The 18,763-nt window shown below is 47.0% G+C and overlaps 1 protein-coding gene across 2 annotated transcripts in view; it reads right to left on the bottom strand.

Annotated features, from left to right (window-relative positions):
* The window catches only part of LOC144173836 (sushi, von Willebrand factor type A, EGF and pentraxin domain-containing protein 1-like), a 170,645-nt gene that overhangs the window by 41,639 nt on the left and 110,243 nt on the right, over positions 1-18,763 (bottom strand). For both annotated transcript variants that reach the window (XM_077702105.1, XM_077702106.1), the window contains exons 7-9: positions 18,065-18,244; positions 12,317-12,496; positions 10,902-11,105 (exon numbers count right to left, since the gene is read on the bottom strand). In XM_077702105.1, coding sequence (XP_077558231.1) covers positions 10,902-11,105; positions 12,317-12,496; positions 18,065-18,244 — 564 coding nt within the window. The remainder of the gene's footprint in view (positions 1-10,901; positions 11,106-12,316; positions 12,497-18,064; positions 18,245-18,763) is intronic.

Raw genomic sequence — 18,763 nt, 5'->3', positions numbered from 1 at the left:
GTGGGAGGTGGCTGGTGAGTGTTAGGTCTGGGGTCGTGTCTCGCTGGGCGCTGTTGCCGATGCGGGTGGGGGTGCGTGGGTCGGTTTCAAGGGTGAGGCAGAGGGATTGGATTGCTTCCCAAAGTAGGCGCCCTTTGCGGGTGGTGTGGCTATATCCCCAGGCGGGGTGCGGTGCATTAAAGTCGCCTAGTATGAGGAGGGGGTTTTTGTTGACGACGTGGAGGGCTGCTTTGAAGAGGGGATGGAAGTTGTGTGAGTGTTCTTTGGGGGCGCTATAAATATTGAGGATGTACAGAATGGGCTGGGGGGGTTTGGGTGGATAAACGGCGATTAGCACATGTGGAATAGGAGAGGTGGGAAGGGTGATGATAGCTGTGTGGAGGTTGCGGTGAACCAGAGTGGCGATAGATGGGAAATCGGGTGATTGAATGATTGAAACCCAGGGAGTTTGACTTTACTAGAAGGGCCTGTTTCTTGGAGCGCGATGACTACCGGAGGCGTGGGCAAGGTGGATAAGAGAGTCTGTAGGACTGCTCTTTTGTGGGCGAAGCCCCTGCAATTCCATTGCCAAATGTGGCAGGCTTCATATATCTTCGTCCAAGTCATCGTCATCAGGGAGAGGGGCAAAGTGGGTGGGGTCAGAGACTGACGGGGCGAACTTGGAAGGTAGTAGTTCCTTCATGCATGTCCGGCTGAGAGAAGCAGCAGCCAGCTAACGCCACCGCAAGATGACGCCCCCTCCGCTGAAACCGAAAGTGCAAATTTTCGGCTGAAAACTTTGGGATCCACATATAATACGAGGCACAAATTTTACATAGTAAAATTTGGAAAAAAATCTCGTATTATGCGCGCGTTTTTACGGTACTCCATTTTAGGACGTATTAGTGTTGTGTACGCCAGTTTGCGTAAGTGTGCAGGAGCATGTTTGAGGTTATGTTTCCGAAAGCCAACACAACGGTTTGCAGATGCAAGAATATTAATGTGATCATTCCACCTCAAGTTAGTGGTTAAATAAACTCCAAGGTATTTGTAGGAAGCAACCTGTTCCACATGTTGTTGTTTAAGATAAAAGATGCTGATGGGTGGGGTGCCTGATTAATGAAAGACATTATTTTGTTTTAGCAAGGTTTAGGGGCATTAGCCAGGTGGAAGACCATGTGTTTACAGCAGAGGTCGGCGAACTCACTCATGAGTTGTTTGAGTGAGCGCGAGGCTAGTGTGGCATGGTGAGTTTGAGCTTGAGTGAGTTTGAGCCGAGTGATCCCGACTGAGTTTGAGTCCGATTGAGTTTGAGTACGCCTGAGACCTAGTGAATTCTGAGTCCATTTTGAGTTCTGAGTCCATTTTGAGTTTGAGTCCATTTTGAGTTCTGAGTACAATTTGAGTTTGAGTCCATTTTGAGTTCTGAGTACATTTTGAGTTTGAGTCCATTTTGAGTTCTGAGTACATTTTGAGTTTGAGTCCATTTTGAGTTCTGAGTACATTTTGAGTTTGAGTACATTTTGAGTTTGAGTACATATTGAGTTTTGAGTACATTTTGAGTTCTGAGTACATATGAGTTTTGAGTCCATTTTGAGTTTGAGTACATATGAGCAGCCTAGCAGGCAGCTATGGTTGGCTGTTAAGTTTCATGCGTCACTGTGGGCTCGGAATTCAGGTTACCTGCGGGTACGGCACCAATCGGGATCTGCATGATCGGTTGGGAGGGAGGGGGTGTCTGATTTTTTTTAGTTTCTGGTTGAATTTTCATGGCCATAAGCACTTGCTGTATACCTAATTTTCGCGGCTGGGCACGTGAGTGATAATTGACTGGTGAGGTCATAAAAAAGGGTTGTCTTAACTTTTCCTCCTGACGGATCCACTAAGAGCATGGGAAAGGGTGGTGGGAAAGCACACGGTGGCGCCGGCGTGCTGGTTGTTCGCCTGCTACTGTTAACGGCTTGATATACTAGGGGTCACAAAGGAAGAGGTGAGAGCAGGGGGGAAATGGGGGCGGGGGCTGTCCTTTCTGCTGTTTCAAATGAATTAGCTGAATTGACTGGGCAGCGCCCCTTAAGACAGAATAATGACCACATTAGACTGGGCGAAAAGTGAAACTGATGAGGCTAAGGCGTGTAAGGTATCAAATGAAAGGTCCGGATTAACGGAATCAAGTGGGGTAAATAAAAAAAATGCTTCGTGATTGTAGTCATCAGGCAGTCATAATGAGTCATAGATTGGGTTAAAATTAAAAATGACGCTGCGAGGGCATGTGGGGAATCAAATTCAAGGTCTCGATGTGGGGAATCATTCGGGACGAAAATGCGTCATGGATATATCATGACGTAGTCATGGTAAGTCATAGATTCGGTTATAATTCAAGTTCATGACGCTAGGGCGTGTGGCGTATCAAATTAAAGGTCTCCATGAGGGTAATCACGTGCTTCCTGATTATTATCATGACATAGTCAAAATGGGTCATAAATTAGGTTAAAATTCACAATGATGCCACTGGGTGTCCGGGGCATCAAATTGAAGGTTCCAATAAGGGAAATCCCGTGGGACAAAAATGTGGTAGGGCTATATCATGAGATAGTCATGGTTAGTCATTGATTGGTTTAACCTTCAAATTGATTCCGCTAGGATGTGATGGGTATCAAATTAATGGTCTTAATTAGCGGAATCACGTGGGAGAAATACAAAAATGCTTCCTGGTTATAACCATGAGATTGTCATGGCGAGTCTTATATTGGGGTAAAATTCGAAGTGACCCCGCTAGGGCGTGTAGGGTATCAAATTTACGGTCTTGACGAGGGGAATCACGTGGTACAAATAAAAAAAGGCTTCGTAGTTCGAATGATGAGATAGTCATTATGAGTCATAGATTGAGTTAAATTCAAGGTGAGGCCGCTGAAGCATGTGGGGCATCAAATTGAAGGTTCCAGTTAGGGGAATCACGTCGGACACTTAAATAATGCGTCCTGGTTACAGTCATGAGAGTCACAGTTAGTTTCACTGGTATGAATTCCATATGACCCTGCTAGGGTGTGTGGGGTATTAAATTAAAGGTCTCGTCCAGGGGGATCACGTGGGACAAATATAAAAATGCTTTCTGGTTATACTTATGAGGGTATAGCAAAAGGTATATAGCAAAGTTAGATGGGCAGATGAGATCAAGAAGTTTGCGGGGATAAATTGGTCACAGTTGGCACAGGACCGAGGTAATTGGAGAATAATGGGAGAGGCCTTTGCCCTGCAGTGGGCGTAGATAGGCTGGTGATGATGATGATGATGATATAGCAAAAGGTACACACTCACACTCACACTCACACGCTCACTCACTCACTCACACTCACTCACTCACACTCTCACTCTCACTCACTCTCACTCTCACTCTTACTCTCACTCACACTCACACTCACACTCTCACTCACAATCTCACTCACACTCACACTCACACACTCATACTCACATACTCACACTCTCACTCTCACTCACACTCTCACTCACACTCACACTCACATTCAAACTCTCACTCACACTCACACTCAAACTCACACTCAACTCGCACACTCACACTCACACTCACACTCTCCCTCTCACTCACACTCACAATCTCACTCTCACTCACACTCACACTCACACTCTCACTTACACTCTCACTCACACTCTCACACTCACACTCTCCCTCTCACTCACACTCTCACTCTCACTCTCACTCACACTCACACTCTCACTCTCACTCACAGTCTCACTCTCAATCACTATTTCACTCTCACTCACAGTCTCACTCTCAATCACTATTTCACTCTCACTCACACTCACACTCTCACTCACACTCACACACACTCTTACTCTCACTCACACTCACACTCACAGTCTCACTCTCACTCTCACTCTCAGTCACACTCTCACTCTCACTCTCACACTCACACTCACTCTCACTCTCACTCTCTCAATCTCACACTCTCACACTCACTCAAACTCTCACTAACACACTGACACTCTCATTATCACTATCACACTCTCTCAATCTCACACTGTCACACTCTCTCACACTCACACTTTCACTCACACTCTCACTCTCACACTTTCTCACACTCTCTCTCACTCTCTCACTCCCTCTCAGTCTCACACTCACTCTCTCTCTCTCACTCTCTCTCACACACACTCTCTCTCTCACTCTCTCTCTCACTCACACTCTCACACTCTCACTCTCACCCTCTCTCACTCTCCCACTCTCTCTCTCACTCTCACACACTCTCTCACACTCTCTCTCACACTCTCTCACTCTCACACTCTCTCACTCTCTCTCTCGCTCTCTCCGCCTCTCTCTCATCTCTCTCTCTCACTCTCTCGTTCACTCTCTCTCTCACACACGCTCTCTCACTCACACACTCTCTCAAACACACACACACATGCACACACACGCGTGCATGCTGGAAGTTAACAGCTGGGTACGGGGGCGGTCATTGCTTACGACAGCGTGGTGTTTTTCCGAGCTACGAGAGCTCATCCCACCTAGCGCACGAGGTCGCGGGTTCGATTCCCGGCCGCGGCGGCCGCTTTTCTGATGGAGGCGAAAAGCAAAAACGCCCGTGTGTACGAGATTTCGGCGCACGATAAAGATCCCCAGGTGGTCAAAATTAATCCGGAGCCCTCCACTACGGCGCGCCTCATCGCCTGCGTTGCGTCGGCGCGTTAAACCCCACAATCAATCAATCAATCAATCAATCAATCAATCAATCAATCAATCAATCAATCAATCAATCAATCAATCAATCAATCAATCAATCATCCCACCTAGCAAATGCTAATAAAAACTAATACAAGTGCCTCAGCAAACAACGAGGCACTTTTTTGTTTGTCCCACGTGATTTCCCTCCTCGAGACCCTCAATTTGGTACCCCACATTCTTTAGCGCCACACCTCTCTGAATTTTCACCCAATCTGAGACGATCTATGACTCCCGTGTGTTACACGGTTCGCCATTTTCGATATTTTTCTTATTTCTTTTTTAGATTTTTAACATTTAGTTTTATCAATTCTCTACATTTACGCTTTTATAATGATTACAGGTTGAACTTCCGTGATATCTGCATTTTTGTGTATATGCAGGGCGTTACAAGATCATGGCGGGGATAGAGGGAGGGGTGTACTCGGCAAAGAATGCTCCGCAATAAAACAGCAAAGGTATATCCATGAACGCCTCGCGCTTCAGGAATTCGCGGGGACAGTTCGCTTTGACACAATGCGTTTTTTCAGGATGCAGAGCAAGAATGCACGGAACCGTAACCCTAAACAGCTTCGACATAAATGAACGGAGCAGTGAGCGCACGTCCCCTCACCCAATCTTGCTTGTTTCGACCTGGGGACCCAGCACACCATCGAGCCTGGACCGCCTCTGTCATAAACACGAACACGGAGCCTACATCAAGAGTTTGGTATCCAATATATACGTACAATTGCTTCCAACCAGCGCTACTCTTCATGGGCAGCAGGTATAGTGTATTAAATCTGCAACGAAAATTGTTTCCGACCTCACAGGAGCTACGGTGTCATGTCGTGGCGAATGCAAGAGTTTGAGCTCACGAATTTGCACCCGTAATATTTTTACCACACGTGAATTTGAAAACACTGACTGCTAATGAAATCAGAGTCCATCTGACCCCGAGTAAATTCCTAGCATGAGAGAGTTGTGAGGCCATTTGAGTTCTGAATTCATTTTGAGCTCTGAGCCCATTTTGAGTTCTGAGTTCATTTTGAGTTTTGAGTACATTTTGAGTTTTGAGTCCATTTTGAGTTTGAGTACATTTTGAGATTTGAGTACATTTTGAGTTTTGAGTACATTTTGAGTTTGAGTACATTTTGAGTTTTGAGTACATTTTGAGTTTTGAGTTCACCTTGAGTTTGAGTACATTTTGAGTTTTGAGTCCGTTTTGAGTTTTGAGTCCATTTTGAGTTTGAGTCCATTTTGAGTTTGAGTACATTTTGAGTTTTGAGTCCATTTTGAGTTTGAGTACATTTTGATTTTTGAGTACATTTTGAGTTTTGAGTCCATATTGAGTTTGAGTACATTTTGAGTTTGAGTACATTTTGAGTTCTGAGTACATTTTGAGTTTTGAGTCCGAGTGAGTTCTGAGTTTTGCGCTCAATGTGAGTTAGAGTTTGAGTGAGCGCAGATGTGCTGCTCAGCACTGAGTTTGAGTTTGAGTGAGTGGTGATTCAAAAAAAAAATGTGAGTGAGTTTGAGTGAGCCGCGCCAACTTTGCCGAGGTATGGTTTACAGCGTTTAGGTAGGATTGAAAAATGCCATGATCACAGTTAGCATGAATATTACGATATATTACGCAGTCGTCCGCAAAAAGTCTAATATTAGATTTAACGCCGTCTGGTAGATCATTAATATAAATTAGAAAAGTAGAGGCCCAAGTACGCTTCTCTGTGGTACAGCAGATGTTACGGAGACTAGAGATGAGTTGTGATTTTAACGGGTGTGAATTGCATTCTGTTAGAAAGAAATTCATTTATACATCCGATAACAGTAGTGTCAATGTTGAGTTTAGTAAGCATGTGAATGAGCCGACGATGAGGGACACGGTCAAAACGGACACTCAACGGACACTCAAAAACGGACACTCACGCGCGCACGCGGTGAGTGTCAGGCGACTGTCGTAGCACCCTCCTTTTTTGGATGGAAGAGTACGTGACTGTTCCCTTGCCTGCTTAGCGCTCAAGTGCCTGCCATGCGCATGAAGCTCGGGAACATTTTTTTCGCTGCTATTAGTGCAGACGCGAAAAAACGAGAAAAACCCTTACAGTTTGCCCGAATGGCAAAACAAGTCAGAATGAAAAAACTGAAGTCCTGTTTAGGGACCTACTCTCAGCAACGTACTCGCGACCCAGCTTGCTTTCGTCAATAGCGTTGCAGGCAGACTTAAATTTTACGACGTAAATCAGGGGGGGGGGGAGGCTACATTGCACTTCAAATTATCGCGTAAAAGTTATTGAATGTGAAAATGCAGAAGGTCCCACAACTACATTGCGGTAGAGGGCATTCAAGGTAACTTTAGAGTGTCCGGACATTCATTTAATAGTAAGAGCCTAAATGTCCAACGAGACGAGTGCTTCGCCGAGACGAAAAAGGTCCAATCGAGCCAGAATGTCCCACGAGACGAAAGATCCACCGAGTATGAAGGTCCAATCGAGCCTGAACGTCCTACGAGATGAAAGGTCCACCGAGATTCAGCGCCTAGAGGTCCAACGAGACGAAAGATCCAACGAGACGAAAGGTCCAACAGTGGATATTCCGTCTCAGTGGACCTTTCATCTCGTTGGACATTCAGGCTTGATTGGACCTTTAGACTCGGTGGATTCAGCGTCTAAAGGTCCAACGAGACGAAAGATCCAACGAGATGAAACATCCTACAGGGAATATTCCGTCTCGGTGGACCTTTCATCTCGTTGGACATTCAGGCTCGATTGGACCTTCCGTCTCGGTGGATCTATCGTCTCGTTGGACATTTAGGTGCTTACTATTAAATGAATGTCCGGAGCACTCTAAAGTTACCTTCAATGACCTCTACCGCAATAGTTGTTGGACCTTCTGCATTTTTACATGCAATAACTTTTACACGATAATGTGAAGTGAAATGTACGCCTGGCACCTCTGATCTACGTCGTAAAATTTTAGTATGCCTGCAACGCTTCTGACGAAAGCAAGCTTGGTCGCGAGTACGTTGCTGAGAGTGTCGAAATAGGACTTCAGTTGTTTCATTCGTACCTGTTTTATCATTCGGGAAAACTGTAAGGGTTTTTCTCGTTTTTTGTTGGTGTGCACTAATATCAGCGAAAAAATAATGTTCCCTAGCTTCATGCAAATGGCAGGCACGTGAGGGCCAAGCAAACAAGCAAACAGTCACGTGCTCTTCCATCCAAAAAAGGGGGGTGCTACCACGTCGCCTGACACTCACCGCGTACACGCATGAGTGTCCGTCAACTGCATCGCAACCCTTAAGAAGCGGTCGATGCGGATGAGGGTTGTATATTCTCAGTTCGGTATCATCAAGGAGTCAGTTTGATGTTCATTTGTCATCCAATATTTCACATATTAATAAGTTATTGAGATAAAACATCCAACTTTAATATCTTCCCTTCTGATATTTCGTTTAAATTCCGAGCCCACTTATAAAAACGACGTTATTGTGCTTCACGCTGTCACAAGAGCAAGCCCAAATACAAGCTTGAAGCCTTGGAATGATCATAGTAGTATTCACTTTTCAAAAACCGTCTTCTTTTCATCAATTTCCTTTCCTCATCTGTCCGCAACACTAGAAATTTGGCGATGCCCTCAGCAGCATAGAAACAGCACCGGCACATACAGGGTGTTACATCGACAAACCCAACACATTAAAAAAATTTCCTGAGCGTATCGCTGCTTCGTTCGCGCTAAAACTTCACACGGAGGTCGCATTTTGTGGTACATTTTCTTTGGCACTGGGAACAACGACAGTATATACATGCTTATTCAGCAAATACATAATATCGATTATCGACTATGGCAAAATGGTGGCCATTATGGACGGGCAAGCTGATCTTGGATCGGTGGTGCCACCTGAGATATGCAAAACGAAACGAGCGATGACGATTCACAGTAGGAAGGAGCAAATTCAGGTAGCAGATGATCAGAAAACCTCTTTTATCGATAGCTTACGATACGATGGCTACAAATAATTGCCTAGCAGCTAGCACAAATCATAATACTGTATTCCTGCGGTTCATTGTTGTCGATATCAGTCATCTGGTTTCAGATCAGCTGTCGTCTGCTCTGCCAGGTTACCCCACTTTCCTAAAAAAGGCTTACAATTCTTTGTTCACGTTTGTTGCTTTGTTTTTTACTTCCATTATTATTATGTGTGTGCCTGTCTGTGCTTGTGACATGGCGTCATGAGATCATTCACAGCATACAAAAAGGCATATCCTATTCACCTGCAGTGAATGATATCATGGCGTCATGTCACAAGTACAGAATGTTCACCGTTCGGCTGGCTTGAGAGACAGGTAAGGTATGTGTGCCGTACATACGTGCTCTATGTGAAAAGCTTAAGTCGGATAACGTCTGGTTCCTTCACTCCTGCTCGTTTGGGCTTGATGCGGTGAATGAATTTGGTTAGCTGAGTCATGGTGCGTTGAAGTTGTAGTACTGCATAGGAGCTTGGTCCGCCCTGTGGGATGGTGAGTCCCGGTAGGCTCAAAGGCCTACTGCACTCAAAATTTCATTGGAACCGCCTGAAAACGTTATTTCCGCATAGTCGGGTAAAAAGACTGCAGGAATGCTTAGGCAAAAAGGACTAAAAGTTCGTCTTCTGGGCCCCAATCATTACGCCCTTTAGGGCGTAAATATGAGCGGATGAACGGTTAGTCCGCCACCCGGTTGGTCAGTTCTGATACTCCCCAGGGATGGACAACTAATACTTGAATTATAGGAGTGAACAAGAGAGAGCGTCAGCCGCCGATGCTGCTCGAATGCAATTATTTATTCTCATAGCGGTTCAGATCATTTTGCGTGCACGTTAATTCTAGTCAACCATTGAAGAGTGCTCCAGCTAACTCGAGAAGATAAATCCCATACGCTGGTAAAAGAATCAATTGAGGAGAAGTTTGTTTTTCTAGCTGAAGAGTACTTGGCGAAATTTTGTGATTTACGGGCCAGTCTTCCCACGCCATTAATCATACGATGGTGTTCTGTGCCGCGAACAAACAGAGTAGTCTTACAGGTTTCCATACTCACAATCACACCTTCTTGTTTGTTTTGTGGTGGAACTATTTTGAGGAGGTTTACGAAAGCCATGCGGTACGGCACATACATGCTCAACGCTTTATATTAGATGCAACGCATCTCTTTAACTCGCCTTGTCCCGCGTCGTTGTCGCGACCTAGTCCGCATCCCTGCCCCATTCTCCTCGCCGCGGCAGCTGCGCGCTCCGCCGCTCTCACCGCAGCGCCATCTGTGCATCAGCGCGGTCAGCGCGCAGCTTGCGCTCGGCTGCGCTCGCTCCCGTCGCCGTGCCAGCTGTGCGTTAGCGCGCAGCTTGCGCTCGGTTAAAAATTTACATCATCTTCCCGCGAGGGGAACCATGTGGTAGATGCGACGCATCGGGGGTGAACATGCTGCGTAAATATGATACACAACAACAGCAATCCACACGCTGACATCGCTAACATAACGGAAACGCAACGGCAACCCCCGATGCGTTGCATCTACCCCATGGTTCCCCTCGCGGGAAGATGGCGTAAATATTGACGCAAAAGTGAGGCCTGTAGACAACCACCTGCAGTCACAACGCTCATTTTATTAACGTAGTGTAACTTTTGGCACAACACACTTGAACCTATCGCTATCGGCTTAATCTGCACAGAAAATGCGTGTCTTGAATAAAACAGTGGGGCCTTCAGACTCGGTAGATCTTTCGTCTCGTTGGACATTCAGGCTCGAGTGGACCTTCAGACTCGGTGGATCTTTCGTTTCGTTGGACCTTTCGTCTCGTTGCATATTCAGGCTCGCTGATCACGTGACGAATTAGACCTTTCGACTCGTTGGATCTTTCGTCTGGTTGGATATTCAGGCCACAAGCGATGCGGACGGGCCCACATATGATGCTGTACCGTGGCCTTGTAACCGCATTGTAGGCAAAAGGGAGAGGAATGTGCTGAGTGCATATGATGAAGGAGAGACCTTTTCGGAAGGAATTCCGTCTGTGTGGGCTTCCATTGTCGCTCTTCGTGTAAGTTCTGTTCTCTAATGACCGGCCCACGAGATTCTGCCACAAGTGTGTCTTCACTTTAGCATTAGGATGCACTGAGCAAAACTTTCTGCTAGTTGCATACTGTGGCGCTACCCTTGAGACAGAGAAGAAACTTACCGACACATATTGGAGTTGAGTGGTCACGGGTGCCACTGTCCCACCGTCCTTGCTCATTGCAGTACAGCACCGGCGGCCCTCTGAGACGGAAGCCCGCACGACATCTAGGGGCAAAGGGGTCCTGGTACTCATAGGACCTCGTTCTTCCGTGAGAACCCAGGCCGTGTGAGTTCACTACAACCGGAGGCGGGGGGCACTCGACCGCTATTATTACAAGAACAGACAGATACGTGAGAAAAAGGGAAAAGTAGAAACAAAATACATAAATTGACCGACGAAAATCTAGCGGTTCGCAAAGAAATAATTGCATGAGTTCCCAGTAAGTTCGCAGCTTTTTAAAAGTAGTAGAGCTATTTCATTCACTTTCAATGTGTCTATACGAAAACACTCGAAAGTCTGAAGACGTTTAGTTCTGCGTTGTTAACTTAAGTAAGACGAAGTGACTGGTAGCGCCTAAAATTCCTTGATCATGAAATGTAATTCATTCAAGTTACAAAAGTACATTTCCGAAAAGATCCTTGAAAATTTTCGCTAATAAATATATACATTTTAGGTTTGTCTATTTACAAATTCTGATTTTGGTTGAGGATTTGGTTGAGCAATCAGTATCAGCATCTTGTTACATTGGTCCAGTCAGCCTAGCAGCGTTAAAGAGACCGCGAAAATAACGTACATCTTTGCTTTAGTCGAAAGACTGGGCAGTTCATCACTACTTAAAATTTTGTTTGATGCTTCTATTACTGCTGACTTCATTCGAAGTACTCTCAGAGGCGCGAATCGAACTGCCACGGTTTGTCATACTAAATTTAGTAGAGCCCCTCATTTGCAAAATGGGGTGCCCACAGGTTCCGCTCCCACTTCTGGTGGGAAACTCAAGCTGAGGTTTATAGTTGGCGAGAAACATAAAATTGAGCCCAACTTAACTGTAAATGTTCAGAGTTAAAAAGAGGGGGGGGGCGGTAATTGCAATATCTGCTATTAATGTCAAAAATCAAATAAAAACACTATAATATTTTAACACGGCAAGTATAATTTCATACTAGCAGTAAACCTTCTAAGCTTTAATCTCTGAAATGAATAAGTAAAACAACTAGTTAAATGCAATTCTCGTGAATTTTATAGAGGTCTACTCCTTTTGAGGTTCCATAACGAGTCATGTTTTTAACTTTAGGTTACCCTGTAGCCCAAGTGCCCGCTGCTTTTTGTGAAGTTGAGTCTATCAACCAGGCGAACAAGCAAAAAAGGCTATTTTTGTGTTCTTCAAAGCAAAAACAGCCCAATGGAACTTGTGCGCAGCACATACAAACTCGCTCAGCACAAGTGCTTCCTGCGTCATCGCTCCTTGGGTGTTCTGCGTGTTTTGCACATCCTGCGGTACAAGTTCCCTTTCACGGCGGCGGGAAGAGTCCACTCACGAGCGCAGGCGGCGTCATTTCCGGACCAGGTGCCCCCTTCGAGGCACGTACGCCTGCTGGGTCCACGAAGAGTGTATCCCCCGTAGCAACGAAACATGCAAGTGTCGTTCACGCGCCAGGGGCTGTCACAGTCGGTAATCTCTCCGTTCACCAAGTCTTGGGGCTGGCCGCATTGCCTTTCTGGAGGGGCAGGGTGGGCCAGGGAGGAATTCGGTACAATGATGAGGCCTTTTCTCTAGACCGAAATGCTCCATATACAAAAGTGACAATGCCGGTGCAACAGGTGGCTTAAACTTCTGCCTGTAGAAAAAAATACTGAAATACTCCACGGAATACCAATAATCATAGAAACTGACAGGCAAAAACAACAGCAACAAAAACAACAACTATTTATCGCTGCTTATTCTTAGTCAGAATACGATCATGATTTCAAAGCGAAGTTTTGGTGTCCTCGCTGATGCCGCTGTGCGGCAATGCGCCCTGCAGGAAAGCCGACTTTCTTTGACGACGACGATGATGATTGATCGTGGGTGAAGTGAAAGAAACGCTCCCCGTGGGCGGAATCGAACGTGGGTCTCTCGCGTTGTGAAGCCGGCGGCTATCCAATTGCTCTATTCCTTTTTATTGCTCTATCTATTTTTGCTCTATCTGTTTTTATTTATTTATTGCTATGTCATTGATAATATGCACACATTACATTTCAGAAATGTAAATATGCACACAACGAGAGGTGACGTTGCCAGCCACCGAAGGGTTGACTTTGTCGATTAAAATGCCCTCATATCGATCAATTGCTGTGTTTGTGGTAACCAATCGGGTGGAATTTAATGACTTCACGCAATCGGTCAATGATTTCTGTTACATACTCCCTTGCACATCACGCATCAACATCGTTGTACAGCCTCGCTGCACGTGAGCGCCATATGCTCTGGAGAGCCAGCGCTATGACTAAACAGTAAGGCACTCCATCCTCATTGTCTGTTGCAAGGAAACGTATGCCGTGAGGGCCTAGTGGAAAATGTTTGTGTGGTCGAAGCGAGCGCCAAGCACCAGGTACTGATTACTTCCGTGCACCCCAAAGTCCAAACGTTAGGCCTACGGAATGCACACTCGAGAGTTGCCGTTGGTATTCTTGAAAAGTGGTGCGTACCTCCAACGTAGCACACGCTCGCAGTGTGGGATTGGCCAACCAGAGAATCCATCACGAGGAAGCTTCGCGTTCAGCCATCGTCATCAAACACCCACCGGCCCACAAACACCCACAGCGTGACGTCACTTTCTCTTCGTGCGCGACTTTTTTTTTTTCCTCTCGTTTTGGGCGGCGGCCGATGGTTTCGCTCCGTGCGCGAGGCTGGGGCTGAGGCGCTGGGGAGCTGACGCACATTGAATAGAAGTTGAAGGCTCAACCACATGCCGCGTACTTTCGGCGTTTTCTCGCGTGGCGACGCGAGCTGCCGCGCGAGCAACGCTCATGTCTTCGCTCACCAGATATCGGCGTCGACGCAGCGTGAGAAAGCAGCGGAAAGCTGGAGCAGCGGTCGGGTTTCACGTCCTTCTCGTGCTTTGGGGTCATTCCTTTCAGCAGAAGAGAATCAATTTCTTTTTAACTTGCGGTTATCGGCTGCCTTGAGACAAATTGCAAGCTATTTCTGTTCGAAAGCGCTTATTCATTTGTGGCTTGTTTGGTTTTCTTCGGGGAGATAGCTTTCTTTTTTTAGTTAAATAAGGGAGCTCTGGCTACGTCGCTTGTATTATTAGCATGATGGGGCTTGGCTGCAAGATTGGTGCGTGACGACCAAGCCTTATCAACGCCAGAATGCTAGCGGCGCATGCCATTCCATTCGTCGCTACCGTGGCTTGCGTAGGGAAGACCGAGGTTTTGCGATAGCTTATCTTGACTCAAATAAGGGGGCTGTGGTTACATCGCTTGTAGTAATAGCATAACTGCCCTCGGATCCAAGATGGGTGCGTGAGAAACAAGCGTTACCACGGCTCAAATCTCTCAAACATGACCAAAGCAAATCACTCGACAATATTTGTTGGCAGCCTCTGTTAGGGTACCAAATTCTGGGGAACCACGTCTTGTCCTGGCTTGCTCGAGCGGTTGCGCTCTTGTGTGCTGGCGTTTTGTTTTGAAAGTCCATGGTTCAAATCTTGGTGAAACCTCGTATTTTTTTTTTTTTTTTTGCAATGAGGGTTTCACCGGCTTTTCTTTTCTTTTTCAAGCTAAACAACGGGGGCCAGAGTGCCTTGCCGTTTAACCTACAAGTGACGTTCGACGGTACCCTCAGTATCAAGGCAGCCCCGAAATTCGCTTTGCTCACACTTTGAATACCCATGAAGCTGCAGTCCGTACATAACATCAAGGTTAAATCAAGTAGCAAGTAAAGTTGTGCTAAGTGCGTCTTCGTTCATCATCCTATCTTACTTTGTTCACATTTGACGGTAATGACACAATTATAAAAACGGATCAACACGCTCGCTGATGTTAACAGCAGATGAGCGACCGACGTACGCGTGTGCTTTCGACTGATTGGGAGCAAACGTTCTGCGCTTCGGTACGGAATCCAAAAGACCACCCCAGATCAAAAAAACATTTTCGTCTTCACTATAATGATCGAGAGTGTTCGCTTTCAGGAACGTAAACAATGACCACATGTACGTGAACAAGCGTCCGCCTGCGCGCGCATTTAGAGCACCGCGCCCAGCGCTAGCTTAACTAGGAACAGGATGGAAGACGAGCGTCTGCAGGCTCGCAAGAGAGTGCGGAGAATGAGAAGCGAGAACAGTATGCGAAGGTATACTTCATAGAGTTAATACTACTGACTGTGTACTTCGTGTTTGAAGCTTCCCAGCGCGTACGTCATGCTCGCGCACGGAGCGAAACCATCGACCGCCGCGAAGCAGCGCGACCATAAAAGACCAAAACAGATTTTTTTCTTTACTTTAATGAGAGTGCTTTCCGGAACGTATATGTACGAAAAGGTTAAAGTCCTAACCACATGGACACGAAATTACGCGTCGCGCGAGCGTCGGCGTCGTTCGGCGGCAACGCGCAGACACGGGCACTTTCAATCGCGATTGAAGTGAATCGCGATCGAGGTTTCGAACGCGCTCGACGCACTGCCGCTGCTACACGGCACGTTTCAATCGCGATCGAGAAGTTGCACCGGTTGCATTCCTGTACGCCAGATAGCGCCAGATGGCCCGCTTTCCGCTGCTTTCTCGCGCTGCGTCGACGCCGGTATCTGGCGAGCGACATTCGGCGTTGCTCGCGCGTCAGCTCGCTTCGCCACGCGAGAAAACGCCGAAAGTACGCTGCATGTGGCTGGGCCTTTAACTTCTACTAAATGTGCGTCAGCTCCCCAGCGCCCCAGCCCCAGCTTCGCGCACGGAGCGAAGCTATCGGCCGCCGCCCAAAACGAGAGAAACAAATAAAAATAAATCCACGTCGCATGAAGTCGCGCACGAAGAGAAAGTGACGTCATGCAGTGACGTCGCTGTTTGAAGGGGGTCGGCCTGGGCCCCTACGGGATATGGTTTGGGAATACGCGACCCGGAGAGACAGAAGATCATCATAGCCCGGGCTACGAAGGTCGCCGCACAGCTCCGGCTGCCGGCCACCTCCCTCGCTTAGAGGTCTTCTTTAATAAAGAAAGCGCTTCTCTCTCTCTCTCGTAAGACGGAGGTGTGCATGGTTTTTTGGGCCAACCTGTAATCTTTTCCCCCTGCGGTTCTTGCTATTTCGTCTTTTCTGTGACGCGTATGATGAAACAAGCAATGTGAAGCGGAACCAACTACAGTCAAACCCGGTTATAGCGAACTGCAATATGCGCCGCGATTAGTTAGATACAGTCAAACCCGGCTATAACGAACCCGGATAGAGCGAATTATGCTATATATCCAACAAAAATAATTCAGTTACGGAAATACATGGGGAACATATCCCTTACAACGAAGTTCACATCCGATATATCGAACTCTGGGCGCCTAGAATGGCCGCCGAAATGCATGATCTCGGAGAGGCGATTGAGATGTGGATTGGCCGTGACCACGGAGCAAGAGCCGCGACTGAGAAATTGCGCCTCGCACGGAGCGACGTGACGCCCAATACTTTCCGTAACTGTTTCCGACGCGCGGGACTCGCGACGGAACCCGCCCAGTCAGCAAGTCCGGACCAAGATAGCAGCATCGGTGAACTGTGGGAAGAGCTTGCCAGCGTTCCCGATGATGTCGCGAGTGAAATCCATACGACGCTTATAACGAAGCGCTTTCCGGCCGCAGTCGATGTGCTTCGCGAATGTTTCTTGGATTTTTCAGGACACGGACTCGAACTGGTGCAAACAATGTATCGCGTAGAGAATGCTATGCTAGTTGAAGCCGCCAAAACGAAAGTAAAAAAAAAATTACCGCTTTTTTTTTTGCAACGTGGGCAGTTAAGGCGGAACGTAGCTTTATTACTTGCAATAAATTGATTATTTGGGTATGGTAATGGCTACTGTACTGTGTTCGTTTCTGCATACGCGGATGGCGGAGTTGGTGAGGGGATGGGGGCTCCAGCGGATTATGAACTCGTAACAATAACCACGTTATAGGCGGATTCGGCTATATCGAACTATTGGATATATCGAACTAATCGTGGTGCATATTGCAGTTCGCTATAAACGGGTTTCACTGTATACCCAATAGTTCGATATAGCCGAACCCGCCTGTAACGAGTTCCCCCCCCCTCCCCACCTCCACCGTCCCCGCATGCAGAAACGAACGCAGTAAAGGAGCCGTTACAATACCCAAAACAATTCATTTATTGCAAGTAATAAAGCTACTTTCCGCCTTAACTGGCTACTCCGCAAGAAAAAAAGCGGTGATTTTTGTTTTCACTTTTGTTTTGGCGGCGTCAATTAACACAGCATTATCTACACGAAACGTTGTTTGCACCAGCTCGAGTCCGCGTCTCTCAATATGGAAGGCAGAGCAAAATGACTGCCGAAAGTGTTTCATTAAGTGTCGGACGGCTTTCACTCGCGACATACTACCCCTCTTGGGTGCTTTTCAGCAGCACCAGCTGCCACGACATCGGCGACGGTGTCAGCGTCTGAGGGGCTGACAGTGACGGAAACGTCGTCGTCGGCACTCAGAAAACCCTTTAAGGACAGTTCTTCCGGCACAGCATCAGGAACGCTGGCGAGCTCTTCCCACAGTTCCCCGATGGTCCGGACTCTTGGTCCGGACTCGCTAACTGGGCGGGTTCCGTCGTGAGTCCCGCGCGTCGGAATCAGTTACGGAAAGTGTTGGGCGTCACGTCGCTCCGTGCGAGGCGCAACGTCTCAGTCGCGGCTCTTGCTCCGTGGTCGCGGCCAATCCACATCTCAATCGCCGCTCCTAGACTATGCCTTTCGGCGGCCATTCTAGGCGCGCCTAGTTCGATATATCGGATGTGAACTTCGTTATAAGGAATATGTTTCGCATGTATTTCCGTGACTGATTTGTTTTTGTTCGATATATAGCATAATTCGCTCTATCCGGGTTCGCTATAGCCGGGTTTGACTGTACTATATTCATTCTCCCCCCTCGCTTTACTACCCGGGACCCTTTGCTGGGTTCCATTTATGTCTAACCATAGTGTAGTGAACAACGCTATTAATTTTATTTTTATCCCCGTCTTTAGAGTATTGGAGCTTTCCACGTGCTTTATTTACGGGCTTGCATGCAACTATTCGAGTGGTCGGAAGTCTTGGCGGCGCTCACCTGCGCACACGGCGGTGGTTCCACTCCAGGTGCCGTCCTGTTGACACGTGCGCATTTCGGAATCGTCGCTCTCCAGCGTATGCTGTCCATCGCACTCGAACGTGCATACGTCCTCGTACAAGTTGCCGCATGGCAACATCCGGCCATGGTTGGGGGCTTGCAGAGGTGGGCACTTCACAACTAAGAGAAAGAGAGGGAGGGAGGAAGAGAGAGAGACCTTTAATAACACCGAGAGAGCGCAAGATGTCAGCTCTACTCATTGCTGGGTTTTGATATTGTTTGAAGCAAGCGCAAAAGAGATAAAAGTGACAGCCGAATATGACATGTCACAATGCAAAGGTTCGTCGCAGGAACGCGATAAGCCGACTACGTTGCGACAACAAGGTTCCGCATGCTGGCGTTCTGAAGATACTGAGTAAAAGTTTACAGGTATCACGTTGTTGTTGAGACGGGATTGTGTTTTCTAATGATAGTACATGGCTTCAAATAGTCTCTGAATCAAGTGCGATCCAACTAAAAACAAAAAGCTTGGCGCTTTTGAATGGTTAAGATGCAAGTATGCTAGTAAAATGTGGAAACTGGTTCTATATCTTAAAACAAAAGAATGAAGAGACTGTCCGAAACACGTTAGAAGGTATGCTCGAAGCATTCACGCTTAGGGCGCGGCCGATGTGTTCGAAGCCACGTCCTTTGGGCAGC

This window comes from Haemaphysalis longicornis, unplaced genomic scaffold (genome assembly GCF_048455015.1).
Source record: "Haemaphysalis longicornis isolate Haplotype H1 unplaced genomic scaffold, Haemaphysalis longicornis Haplotype H1 scaffold_3, whole genome shotgun sequence".
In the NCBI taxonomy this organism is placed as follows: Eukaryota; Metazoa; Arthropoda; class Arachnida; order Ixodida; family Ixodidae; genus Haemaphysalis; species Haemaphysalis longicornis.
This window is presented reverse-complemented; position numbering and strand designations above follow the sequence as displayed.